Source organism: Scyliorhinus torazame, chromosome 19 (genome assembly GCF_047496885.1).
Source record: "Scyliorhinus torazame isolate Kashiwa2021f chromosome 19, sScyTor2.1, whole genome shotgun sequence".
Taxonomy (NCBI): domain Eukaryota; kingdom Metazoa; phylum Chordata; class Chondrichthyes; order Carcharhiniformes; family Scyliorhinidae; genus Scyliorhinus; species Scyliorhinus torazame.
Window position 1 is genome coordinate 93,621,117 of NC_092725.1, and position 14,247 is coordinate 93,635,363.

At 45.5% G+C, this 14,247-nt stretch overlaps 1 protein-coding gene across 2 annotated transcripts in view; it reads left to right on the top strand.

Moving 5' to 3' along the window:
• gnptab (N-acetylglucosamine-1-phosphate transferase subunits alpha and beta) overlaps window positions 1-14,247 on the top strand; it is a 158,591-nt gene that overhangs the window by 128,831 nt on the left and 15,513 nt on the right. For both annotated transcript variants that reach the window (XM_072484782.1, XM_072484784.1), the window contains one exon: window positions 5,945-6,035. In XM_072484782.1, the coding sequence (XP_072340883.1) occupies window positions 5,945-6,035 (91 nt within the window). The remainder of the gene's footprint in view (window positions 1-5,944; window positions 6,036-14,247) is intronic.

Sequence of the window (14,247 nt, forward strand, 5' to 3'; positions counted from 1 at the left end):
GCACATTCTCCCCGTGTTTGCGTGGGTTTCGCCCCCACAACCCAAAGATGTGCAAGCTAGGTGGATTGGCCACGCTAAATTGCTCCTTAATCGGAAAAAACTTAATTGGGTACTCAATTTATTAATAAATAAATAAACTTTGGTCGTCTACTCTTTCACTCTTCCTGCCAAGGAAAGAGGGAGGGCACCTCACCTTATCAAGTCCCCCTTTCACTCCTTCTACCAGATTGACCACGTTCAATTTGTTCAGCAAGGCCCAATCATGAGCCACCTGAATCCCTAAATATCTGAATTTCGACCTGGGGCCAAGTCTTCTCTCCTACCCAGGGGGGATTTGCTGGAAATACTTTGCTCTTGATCACATTAAGTTTTTGCCCATTATCTTCCCAATACATGATAGCGGGTCCTAGATGTACAACAACAAGTCGTCCACATAAAGGGACATCCTATGCTCCTAACTGTCTCTTCACCCCCCCCCCCCCCCCCCCCCCTCCAGTACGTCTCCATTCATTCAACAACCTAGGTGCAATTGCCAAGAGTTCAATTGCTTGTGCAAGCAGTGACGGGGACAGTGGACACCCCAGCCTCGTGCCCCTGTACGGTTGGTAATAACCTGAGCTCGCAGCATTAGTCCTGAAGCTCGCCATGGGACCAGTGACACAAGCCCAGTAACAATCTCACCCAGGAGATGAACGTTGGGCCAAACCCAAATTGGCCCAGGATCTCAAAGAAGTACCTCCACATCACCCGATCAAAAGCCTTCTCTGCATCCATAGACACGATTACTTCAGGCACCTTCCCCCTAGATGGGGTCATGACTTCATTCAAGCGTCACCTGATATTGGTCGACAACTGTCGCCTCTCAAAGCCAGTCTTGTCCTCAGAGACCACCTCCACACAGCCCTCCAGATGCTTCGCCAAGACCTTAGCTAGCACTTTCACGTCAATGTTCAGTAAAGAAATGTAAGTCCCACACTCCACCGGATCCTTGTCCATCTTCGGGATCAGGTAGATGGACGCCTGCACCAACATGGCTGGCGATTCCTCCTACGACAGAGAGTCATACATCTCCAATAATTGTGGTGGCAGTATAAAATTCCACTGGGAAGCCATCTAGTACCAGTGCCTTCTGCAATTGCATAGAACTGATGCACTTCATTATCTCATCCAGCTGCAACAGCGTCTCCAGCCCCTGTCTCCTCCCCCTCTCCACTGGGATGTCCATCCCATCCAAAAATTGTTCCATTTCCAAGCTCTCTGCCGGGGGTTCGGACCTAATCAGCCCCAATAAAATGCCACAAAGGCGCCATTAATTTTGCCTAGAGCCATCACCAGCCCTCACTCTTTGTCCCTCAGCAGGGCTATCTCCTGTGTAGCTGCCTGTCATCTCAGCTGGTGAACTAGTAGACGGCTGGCCTTCTCCCCATACTCACAGAATGCTACCCGTGAACACCCTAGTTGGTTCATCGCCATTCCCTTCGATACGACCTGCAACCTCTTTCTCTCCGCTAACAGTACTGCTGATCCACTTCCAGAATAGAGTCAACCAACATCTGCCTTTCCACCCTTTCAACCTGGTCTCCCCTTCCTTCCCCTCTGATCACCGCCTTCAGTGCTTCCCAAAATGTGGCGGGCAAGACTTCCCCATTCTGGTTGAACTCTACATAGCTCCCTATGACCGAGGCTACCTTCTCACAAAACTGAGAAGCTCTATACCCAACCTCCACGGGGGCTGCTGGGCTCAACCTGGCTCTAGCCTTAAGTCCACATAATGTGGTGCATAATCCGATATCACTTTTGCAGTGTACTCAGCTCCTACGCTCTGATTTCCCCACCATAATAAAGTCTATTCAGAGTACACCCGATACACGTGGGAGGAGGAGAAAAACTCCCCCTCTCCTGGATGGATTGGATTTTGTTTATTGTCACATGTACCAAGGTACAATGAAAAGTATTTTTCTGCAAGCAGCTCAACAGATCATTAAGTACATGAGAAGAAAAGGGAATAAACAAAAATACATAATGGGGCAACACCAGGTACATGATGTAATTAGATAACACCGGCATCAGGCGAAGCATACAGGGGTGTAGTGCTAATGCAGTACATAAGGGGGTCGTTTAGGAGTCTGGTAACAGCGGGGAAGAAGCTGTTTTTGAGTCTGTTCGTGCATGTTCTCAGACTTGTGTATCTCCTGCCTACATGACTATAAACATTACCAATTCTTTTGCCATCACCGAAGTTACTAAGGCCTTGGGGCGCTATCTGTCTATCCTCGGATTCAACGTGCAATTGAAATCACCCCTCATGATCATATTACATTACATTTACATTACATTACATTACATATCATATTATAGAATTTACGGTGCAGAAGAAGGCCATTCGGCCCATCGAGTCTGCACCGGCTCTTGGAAAGAGCACCCTACCCAAGGTCCACACCGCCACCCTATCCCCATAACCCAGTAACCCCACCCAACACTAAGGGCAATTTTGGACACTAAAGGCAATTAATCCACCTAACCTGCACATCTTTGGACTGTGGGAGGAAACCGGAACACCCGGAAGAAACCCACGCACACACGGGGAGAATGTGCAGACTCCGCACAGTCAGTTGATGAGAGTCGAGGTCCGGGATGGCCGCTGACCTCTTCATAAAATCTGTCATCCCAGTTTGGAGCATAAATGTTAACAAAGACTATCAGCGCCCCTGCCGAGATCCCACGTACTCATCACATACCGTCCACTTGACTACAGCACCATACTGACTGCCGTAAAGGCCGCCGTCTTGTTAAACAATGGTTTTGAATCAAAATCTGAGTGGAAGGCTGCCTCACCCATCCGTTCCTTAGCCTTGTCTGATCTCTCACCCTCATATGCACCTCCTGCAAGAAAATAACAGCAGCTATCAAGCTGTTCAAATGTGCAGACATCTGGGATCTTGTGACCGGACTGTTTAATTCCCTCATATTGCATGTAATTATTCCGACAGGGGGTCTCTGAACGCTTCACCCTCCCCAATTAGGTTCTGCCATATCCCCTTTGTGGAGATCATGCCGAATCCAGGCCTACCTCGGTTTTGGGCCCACCCAAAATGGCTGCCATCACCGCCCCCTCCCAAACCTAACCATAAAGACAACTGAGTCACCAGCATTCTACCCCCACCGCCCCGTGCGACTTCCTAACCACCACCCCCCTCCAATTCGAACAAAAAACCCACCCAACCAATTCCCTCCGCCTCACATAACAATGAAAACTTAACCAACCTAGGCAGGCTGCTTCTCCTCTTTCCCCCCCCCCCCCCAAAAAAAAAAACCAGGCACGCTGTCCCCCCATAAACCTGACCACCCTCTTCTGATTACCCGCTGCAGACTCTTCCCTCACACTGCGCCTGTTTACTAGCATCCTTCCTGGCATGCTAACACCCCCTTCGAAAACAACGAAAAGAATCCGACTCAAACAGCCCAAACTAGCCCACTCCCCCATCCAAGCTACTGCAAACCGGGAAGGACAAACGCATACCCCCCATGACGAGGCCCCATACCCTTAACTCCCATTAGGAGAAAAACACAGAACTCAAAGTAATCCTAATATCAACCGTAGTGAAAAGCCAACACATAAACATGTGGCACCTCCAACCATTCAAATAACAATAACACCAAAACTGTATTTCATTGGCATTAATTCTCCCCCAAACCATTCTTTCTCAAGTCTTTCGCCACCTCCTGCATATTAAAATAGTCTTCTTTGTTCTTGAACATGACCCATAGTTTTGCTGGGCACAGAATCCCTGCAGAACTGAAGGAGTCCACTCAAGCTCAGTCCCCCACACTATCTCAATAACCCACCTAACCTACACATCTTTTTTTGGACACTATGGGGCAATTTAGCATGGCCAAATCACCTAACCTGCACATCCTTGAACTGTGGGAGGTAACCGGAGGAAACCCACGTGGATACAGGGGTGAAAGTGCAAACTCCACACAGACAGTGAAACAAGCCCAGAATTGAACCCGGGTCCCTGGCGTTGTGAAGCAGCAGTGCTAAACATTCCCATTGTGCTGTCCATGAGTACTGGCTTGGCCTTGTTAAAGTCTGCTCGACATTTGGCCAGGTCAGTCTTAATGTCCTGGTAAATTCATATGGAGTGACCCTCCCAGCTGCAGACTCGAGTGGACCTCACCCGTTTCAAAATTTGCTCCTTCTCCCAAGTATTTATGGAACTGAACAATTACCGCATATGGTGGATCCTCGGCTTCTGACGCAGCGACCATTGGGCTCGATTCACTTCTGGGGACTTGCCTCTTTGGCAAGCTTTCCCAAACATCCTTGTCACTTATTCGGTGGCGCTTGTACCTTCGATTCTCTTCAGCAGTCCATCTATCCTCCAGTTTTGACGCCTGGATCGATTCTCCTAGTCGTCCATCCTGGCCGTCAAAACTTTATGCGCCTCCTGCAGCATTGTTATCTCTGCCTCCAAAGAGACAAACCGACCACTGTGATCTAAGACCACACTTTCCACCTCAGAATTGACGATGATGCGGTGACGTCCACCATATTTTCGTTTGTGGCGCTATGAGGGTCCTCCAAATCTTGAGCAGGGGCTTTGTTTGTTCAACTTAACAATGTTAAGTTGTATTATAACATCCCATGTCGGAAGAGAAACAAGTAAACTTCACTTGCTTTGTTCTACTTCCCACCAAGACACCCGTTTACTGGGTACAAAGGAGCAAAAACCAAGTCTCCAAGCAGGAGCCACCTTATGTGCGACCGATCAGCCCATGGCTGCGATCGGAAGTTATCTGAGCGTCAAGCAGAATATTTTAAATGAGTACGGTTTGTACGAATCCTACAGCATCTAAACTGGAACTCACTTCTGTAATTTATGATATGGTAGTATGTTATATAATGCAATGAAATTGGATAGTCTTGTTTAGCAATGACATGCATGTGCCCTGAATGGTGTATTTCAATATCAACTGAAAGAGTCAGTATATGGTAGCATTTGGAAACACTGACCAAGTCAATCTGTGATTCAATGTACTTCCCTTTCATGCAATTTTAACTCTTTGAGCACTTATTTCTCCTTAGGTGAAGGTGTTTTTTAACTTCACAAAATCATTTATCCATTAAGAATTTTCAATCTGACAGTGCAGCATTCCCTCAATGTAGCATTAAAATGTCAGTGTGGATTTTTCTACACAAGCTCTGAAAAGTTGAACCCACACCCAGACAACAATGTTATTAGCCGAGGCAAACAGATTGTTATTTGCGGCTGCGGTTTCTCTTCCTTCCCGTCTTCCTTCCTCCAACTCTCCCCAAAAATGACTTCCCTTTAAGGGGGAAGAAATGTAGTCGCGATATTACTCTGATGAAGTGAAGGGAAAATTGAAATTCAAGTCACTTGATAGATAAAGGAGCAGGACACTTGTTTCTGTTATATAGTTATAGGTGAATTGTTTCTGTTCACTAATGGATCGAAGCATGGCTAATAAAGCTATAAAGGAACTTGTTTAAAATTATCAAAATTACTCAATTTCAACTGATTTTATGATCACTGTTTACATGTTTGATCGTCAAAAATTTTAACTTTTAAGTTTCTTTTGTGTAAATGAATTCTTCCTTTTGTTGTTTCCCTTGGGTACGTACAATCCACAGTCGGAGGGGATCAGTTTGCTTTACACCTTTGTCAGTAATTCTATAAATTGCTGAAGATCTCACTGGTCTTTATGATTTTATCCCCCGATTCCTCTTTCTCTCCATCCTACATGAATAGACCTGAGATTGTTCATTCCGTCCCTGTTATAGTGTAGATTCTCCATGTTATTTTCGGTACAGCTTGTGTTCCCGACTGTACAGTTTCATGCAATGATTAGTTGCATAGCTACTAACAACAATACAACTTGCAGTAAATAGCTGCAACTAAATTACGATTTTCCTTTGTAGGAGAACTTACAGAGACAAGTTGAAGTTCTGGACGCACTGTGTACTCGTGACTCTGATTATCTTCACGGTTTCATCTTTCTTTGCTGAACAGGTGCGTATACCTTGGATTTCATAGCTCTTTCATTAAAACTGATCTTTAAGTAATCCCTTCACTGCATCTATGGGGACTAGTTCCACTGGAGTAGAGACAACTAAGAGGAGATTTAATAGATGTTATTTAAGATGAAATATTTTGATGTTGGCTAGCTGAAGACCATTCCTTCTGTTTGGGGAGTCACTGAGGAAAATACAAGGCAATGGGAAGTGCATTGGGTGGGATTGCTCTGGTAAAGACACACTGGACTAAATGGCTGCCTTCTATGCTGTAATCTGTGGTTCTACATTTCTAATTAGTTTTCATTTGTTTGTCCTTCAAAGTACAAGTTTCAGATTTGAAAGAGGATGGTGGATGAAAAATTGATTTTGAGGTTGAGACACCAGAGTCAGTTATTAACTTAAAGCTCGCTCGAAATAAAAAGATTAAGCTGCTGTACCTGACCTGTGACAGCATATTAAAAACACGCTTAAAGTCCATGAGGCTGATACTATTCTGGAGTAGCATCTGCCAGGAGTATCCAGCGCTGAGAAAAGCAAGCATTTTATTGCTATTGTCCTTCACAACGGCCTACATGTGCAAGGATGGATTTTCCATTTTCACAAAGATGGCGGCATATAGGAACTGGCTGAAGTCTGTATCTGATATGCGCATTGCCCTCCCCTGCTGTGAACTTGATTAGAGTGAGATCGTGAGGACCAAGTAGGCTCCCCCTTTTGCATTAAAGGTAAGCCAACGTGGTGTGGTTCCCGAAGGTCGACCAGTTGACAAAGGTGGATCCCGGTGGAAAAAAAGTTTGAAAAACACTGCAGGAACCTATTCTCAACCCATATGTAACTCCCAATCCAATATTCTCTAATTTTGTTTCCTAATCCCTGGGTGTGGGTCCTTATCAAAGGTATTCTGAAAATCCAAATACACAACATCCACTTTATCTCTGCTACATCCTCAGAAGCTTCAAGTTTGTCAAGCATGATCTCCCTTTGATTAATCCATGTTGACTCTGCTCAATCAAATCATTATTTTCTAAGTGTCCAGTTATCTTGATTTTGACTTGATTTTTGATTTATTGTCACATGTACCGAAGTACAGTGAAACGTATTTTTCTGCGGCCAAGGGAACGTACATAGTAAACAAAAAAGAATAATCAACAGTCCAGTGACAAATGGTACATTGACAAAGTGATCGGTTACAGTGCGGAGCAAAGGGCCAAACAAAGCAAATACATGAGCAAGAGCAGCATAGGGCGCCATGAATGGTGTTCTTGCAGGGAACAGATCAGTCCAAGGGAGAGTTGTTGAGTCTAGTAGCTGTGGGGAAGAGGCTGTTCCTGAGTCTGGATATGCAGGTCTTCAGACTTACCTTTTGCCTGATGGAATGGTCTGGAAAAAGTTAAAGCCTGGGTGTGAGGGGTCTCTGACAATGTTGTCTGCCTTCCTGAGGCAGCGGGAGGTGTAGACAGAATCAATGTGAAGGTGGCAAGCTTGTGTGCCATATTGGGCTGAGTTCACCACACTCTGCAGTTTCTTGCGATCTTGGGCCGAGCAGTCGCCATACCAAGCTGTGATGCAGCTGGATAGGATGCTCTCTATGGCGCATCTGTAGATGTTTGTGATAGTCCATCCTTTATCATAGATTCTAACATTTCTGGACCACTGACTTTAAATTAACAGTTCTATAGTTCTCTGTTTCTCCCTTCTTAAATAGTGGAGTCACATTTGCTACTTTTACTACTTTCAAGTCTGCAGGAACCTTGCCAGAATCTATAAAATGTTGAGATATAACCACCAATGCACTCAATATCTTTCTAACCACCTCCTTCAGCACTCTGGGATGTAGATCATCGGGTCCAGTTTAATTACTTTTACGAATGTTATCTCTTTATTTATACTAATTTCTTTCAGCTCTTCGTTTTCACAAGTTCCTTGGTTCCAAATTATCTCTGGAAGATTTTCTGTACCTTTTCTCTGTGGAGACAAACACAAAGTAATTGTTTTGCTTTTAAATTGTTTCAAGGGACTTGGGTGTGATGATATGCTTAGAGCAGTTCTGTATATAATATACATGACCTCCAGCCACCAGGTGGCAGTGTAAAACTCACCACGTGACCTTGAGTCCAGGGAGTTGGGAGTAAGTCGGGTTGGAGGATAGATGTATTTTGCAGTAGCTCTATAATAGTTACTTAGTGTTAGTAGTTTACTATTTATTTATCCTAGTCATCTTTATCACACAGTTGTTTCATCACACAATTGTTTCATAATAAATTATTTAAATTGGATGTTCTGTAGTTTATAATTCACATCCGTCAGTCTACAGAACATGACAGTAGGCATCACTGGCTAGGCAGCACTTCTATTTCCCACCTTTAATTGTCTTGAAAACGTGGTGGTGAGCTGCTACTTTGAACCGCTCTGTAGTCCATGTCGTGTAAGTACACCCACAGTACTGTTCCAGGATTTTGACCAATGACTGTGAAGTAACAGGGGTACTGTTTCAAATCAGGATGGGGTGTGCCTTGGTGCTTTTATGGTGTTCCTTTGTCTGCTACCCTACAAGATGGAGATTGTGGGGTTTGAAGGTACTGCCAAAAGAGCTTTGGTGAGCTTTGGCACTGCGAGCCGATGGTGGAGAAAGTGGATGTTGAAAATGGTGGATGGGGTGCTAGTCAAATGGGCTTCTTTGTCCTGGATGGTGTTGAGTTTCTTGAGTGTTGTTGGAGCTGCAGTCATCCTGGCAAATGGAGAATATTCCATCTGAACTTGTCTTGTAGGTGGACAGGCTCTAGGGAGTCGGTAGCTGAGTTACTCTGCAGAATTCCTAACCTTTGACCTGATCTTGAATTTCTATGGCTGGTCCAGTTCAGTTTCTGGTCAATCGTAACCCCCAGGATAGTGCGCGATCCAGCAATGGTAATGCCATTGGTTGTCAAAGAATGATGATTAAATTCTCTCTTGTTGGAAATGTCATTGTCTGGCACTTGTGAGACGCAAATAGAACATACAGTGCAGAAGGAGGCCGTTCGGCCCATCGATTCTGCACCGACCCACTTAAGCCCTCACTTCCACCCTATACCCGTAACCCAATAACCCCTCCTTACCTTTTTGGACTCTTAAGGGCAGTTTAGCATGGCCAACCTACCTAACCTACACTTCTTCGGACTGTGGGAGGAAACCGGAGCACCTGGAGGAAACCCACGCAGACACGAGGAGAACATGCAGACTCCGCACAGACAGTGATCCAGTGGGGAATCGAACCTGGGACCCTTGCACTGTGAAGCCACAGTTCTAGCCACAGTGCTACCGTGCAGCCCATTATTACTTACCTCTAGTCTGCTCGAGCCTGAATATTGTCCAGGTTTTGCTGCATTTGGGTATGGACTACTTTAGTATCCGAGGTGTTGCAAATATTGGTGAACATCCCTACTACAGACCTTATGATGAAGGAAGCTCATTGATGAACCAGCTGAAGATGGTCTAGGATACTACCCTGAGGAATGTCTACTGTGGTGTCCAGGGACTGTGAAAATCCCCTAGTCGGGATTGAAGCCTAACAACCAAAACCACATTCCTTTGTACCAAGTATCATCTAACTACTGAATCATTCACTTGACACTTTTGGCTGAAGATTGTTGCAAATGATTCATCAGTATCGATTGCACTGATGTGCTCGGCTCGCCCATTGAGGATGGTGATGTTTGCAGGGATTTCTTTTCCAGTGAGTAGTCACGACTGGATGTGACAGGACTGCAGAGCTTCGATCTGATCCATTGGTCATGGGAATGCCTAACTCTATCGCATGTTATATTTGCAGATTGGCATGAAAATAATCCAGTGTTGTAGCTTCATAGGTTTGACTCCTCATGTTTAAGTGCTGTTCCCTCCTGCATTATTCATTGAACCAGAGTTCAGTCTCTGGCTTGATGGAAATGGTACAGGTGGGAATATGACGGCCATGAGGCAGTGCAGATGTCCCCTGCGGTCATCTCCCTGCAAAACAGATATACCGCTTTGTTGAGGGAGATGGCTCACCGTGAGAAGGCAGCAGCAGCCAGGTTCATGGCACCGTGGCTGGCTCTGCTGCGCAGCTGGGCAGGAAGAAGAATGGCAGGGCTATAGTGATAGGGCACTCAATCGTAAGGGGAATATACAGGTAGTTCTGCGGACGCAATCGAGACTCCAGGATGGTATGTTGCCTCCCTGGTGCAAGGGTCAAGGATGTCTCGGAGCGGCTGCAGGACATTCTGGGGGGGGGGGGGAGACAGCCAGCTGTCGTGGTGCACATAGGCACCAATGATATAGGTAAAAAACAGGACTAGGTCCTACAAGCTGAATTCAGGGCGTTAGGAGTTAAACTAAAAAGTAGGACCTCAAAGGTAGTAATCTCAGTATTGCTACCAGTGCCATGAGCTAGTCAGAGTAGGAATATCAGAATAGATAGGATGAATGCGTTGCTCCAGAGATGGTGCAAGAGGGAGGGATTCAAATTCCTGGGGCATTGGAACCGGTTCTGGGGGAGGTGGGACTAGTACAAACCGGACAGTCTGCACCTGGTCAGGACTGGAACCGATGTCCTAGTGGGGGGGGGGGGGGGGGGGTTGCTAGAGCTGTTGGGGAGGGTTTAAACTAATGTGGCAGGGGGATGGGAACCGATGCAGGTAGTTGGAAGGCAGTAAAACAGGGACAGAAACAAAAGGCAGTAAGGGGGAAAGTGTAAGGCAGAGAAGCCATAGTCAAAAATCAAAAACGGTGACGTACGAGGTACAGTGAATGAGGGGAGCTCAGTGAATAGGACCAGTAATACTAAAAGGAATAAAACGGGAAGTAAAAACATTAATGGTAAGCGACGCGGCAGGTTGTTACATGAAGATATGATTTCAACGACAAGGAAAATTAAGAGAAAAGTTAAGAGGAAGCATAACCTAGGAGAGGTTACTGATCGAGGTGTTAAGAGTCAAAACAGAGGTAAAAAAGCCAACATAAGTGAACTTTACCTGAATGCTCGTAGTATTCGGAATAAGGTAAATGAGTTGATGGCACAAATCATTGTGAATGACTATGATTTAGTAGCTATTACTGAAACATGGTTAAAGGATGGTCACGACGGGCAGCATGGTGGCGCAGTGGGTTAGCCCTGTTGCCTCACGGCGCGAGGTCCCAGGTTCGATCCCGGCTCTGGGTCACTGTCCGTGTGGAGTTTGCGCATTCTCCCCGTATTTGCGTGGGTTTCGCCCCCACAACCCAAAGATGTGCAGGGTAGGTGGATTGAACACGCTAACTTGCCCCTTAATTGGAAAAAAAAATGAACTGAGTATTCTAAATTAAAAAAAAACGATGGTCTCGACTGGGAGTTAAATATCCACGGGTATCAAACTATTTGGAAGGACAGAGTGGATGGTAAGGGGAGGTGGTGTAGCTCTGTTATTTAAGGATGACATCCGGGCAATAGTAAGGGATGACATCGGTGCTATGGAGGATAAGGTTGAATCCATTTGGGTGGAAATCAGGAATAGTAAGGCGAAAAAGTCACTGATAGGAGTAGTCTATATGCCACCAAATAGTAACATTATGGTGGGGCAGGCAATAAACAAATGTAGAAATGGTTCAGCAGTTATCATGGGGGATTTTAATCTACATGTCGATTGGTTTAACCAGGTCGGTCAAGGCAGCCTTGAGGAGGAGTTTATCGAATGTATCCGCGATAGTTTCCTACAACAATATGTAATGGAACCTAAGAGGGAACAAGCAGTCCTAGATCTGGTCCTGGGTAATGAGACTGGATTGATTCATGATCTCATAGTTAGGGATCCTCTCGGAAGGAGCGATCACAATATGGTGGAATTTAAAATACAGATGGAGGGTGAGAAGGTAAAATCAAACACTAGTGTTTTGTGCTTAAACAAAGGAGATTGCAATGGGATGAGAGAAGAACTAGCTACGGTAGACTGGGAGCAAAAACTTTACGGTGAAACAGTGGAGAACCTTCCAAGCAATTTTTCACAGTGCTCAGCAAAGGTTTATCCCAACAAAAAGGAAGGACGGTAGAAAGAGGGAAAATCGACCGTGGATATCTAAGGAAATAAGGGGCGATATTGTTGGAGAGGACAGTGTGAAACAGACTGGTAAGCTCGAGGAAATACTTGTTAGGAAGGAAGATGTGTTGGGCATTTTGAAAAACTTGAGGATAGACAAGTCCCCCGGGCCTGACGGGATATATCCAAGGATTCTATGGGAAGCAAGAGATGAAATTGCAGAGCCGTTGGCAATGATCTTTTCGTCCTCACTGTCAACAGGGGTGGTACCAGGGGATTGGAGAGTGGCGAATGTCGTGCCCCTGTTCAAAAAAGGGACTAGGGATAACCCTGGGAATTACAGGCCAGTTAGTCTTACTTCGGTGGTAGGCAAAGTAATGGAAAGGGTACTGAAGGATAGGATTTCTGAGCATCTGGAAAGACACTGCTCTGATTAGGGATTGATTAGGGATAGTCAGCACGGATTTGTGAGGGGTAGGTCTTGCCTTACAAATCTAATTGAATTCTTTGAGGAGGTGACCAAGCATGTGGATGAAGGTAAAGCAGTGGATGTAGTGTACATGGATTTTAGTAAGGCATTTGATAAGGTTCCCCATGGTAGGCTTCTGCAGAAAGTAAGGAGGCATGGGATAGTGGGAAATTTGGCCAGTTGGATAACGAACTGGCTAACCGATAGAAGTCAGAGAGTGGTGGTGGATGGCAAATATTCAGCCTGGATCCCAGTGACCAGTGGCGTACCGCAGGGATCAGTTCTGGGTCCTCTGCTGTTTGTGATTTTCATTAATGACTTGGAGCATGGAGTTGAAGGGTGGGTCAGTAAATTTGCAGACGATACGAAGATTGGTGGAGTTGTGGATAGTAAGGAGGGCTATTGTCGGCTGCAAAGAGACATAGATAGGATGCAGAGCTGGGCTGAGAAGTGGCAGATGGAGTTTAACCCTGAAAAGTGTGAGGTTGTCCATTTTGGAAGGACAAATATGAATGCGGAATACAGGGTTAACGGTAGAGTTCTTAGCAATGTGGAGGAGCAGAGAGATCTTGTGGTCTATGTTCATACATCTTTGAAAGTTGCCACTCAAGTGGATAGAGCTGTGAAGAAGGCCTATGGTGTGCTCGCGTTCATTAACAGAGGGGTTGAATTTAAGAGCCGTGAGGTGATGATGCAGCTGTACAAAACTTTGGTAAGGCCACATTTGGAGTACTGTGTACAGTTCTGGTTACCTCATTTTAGGAAGGATGTGGAAGCTTTGGAAAAGGTGCAAAGAAGATTTACCAAGATGTTAACTGGAATGGAGAGTAGGTCTTACGAGGAAAGGTTGAGGGTGCTAGGCCTTTTCTCATTAGAACGGAGAAGGATGAGGGGCGACTTGATAGAGGTTTATAAGATGATCAGGGGAATAGATAGAGTAGACAGTCAGAGACTTTTTCCCCGGGTGGAACAAACCATTACAAGTGGACATAAATTTAAGGTGAAAGGTGGAAGATATAGGAGGGATATCAGAGGTAGGTTCTTTACCCAGAGAGTAGTGGGGGCATGGAATGCACTGCCTGTGGAAGTAGTTGAGTCGGAAACATTAGGGACCTTCAAGCAGCTATTGGATAGGTACATGGATTACGGTAAAATGTTATAGTGTAGATTTATTTGTTCTTAAGGGCAGCACGGTAGCATTGTGGATAGCACAATTGCTTCACAGCTCCAGGGTCCCAGGTTCGATTCCGGCTTGGGTCACTGTCTGTGCGGAGTCTGCACGTCCTCCCAGTGTCTGCGTGGGTTTCCTCCGGGTGCTCCGGTTTCCTCCCACAGTCCAAAGATGTGCAGGGTAGGTGGATTGGCCATGATGAATTGCCCTTAGTGTCCAAAATTGCCCTTGGTGTTGGGTGGAGGTGTTGAGTTTGGGTAGGGTGCTCTTTCCAAGAGCCGGTGCAGACTCGGGGCCGAATGGCCTCCTTCTGCACTGTAAATTCAATGATAATCTATGATTAATATAGGACAAAGGTTCGGCACAACATCGTGGGCCGAAGGGCCTGTTCTGTGCTGTATTTTCTATGTTCTATGTTAAGGGAGAGTATCAAATTGAAGGAAAAAGCATACAAAGTGGCAAAGATTAGTGGGAGACTAGAGGACTGGGAAATCTTTAGGGGGCAACTGGAAGCTACTAAAAAAGCTACAAAGAAGAGTAA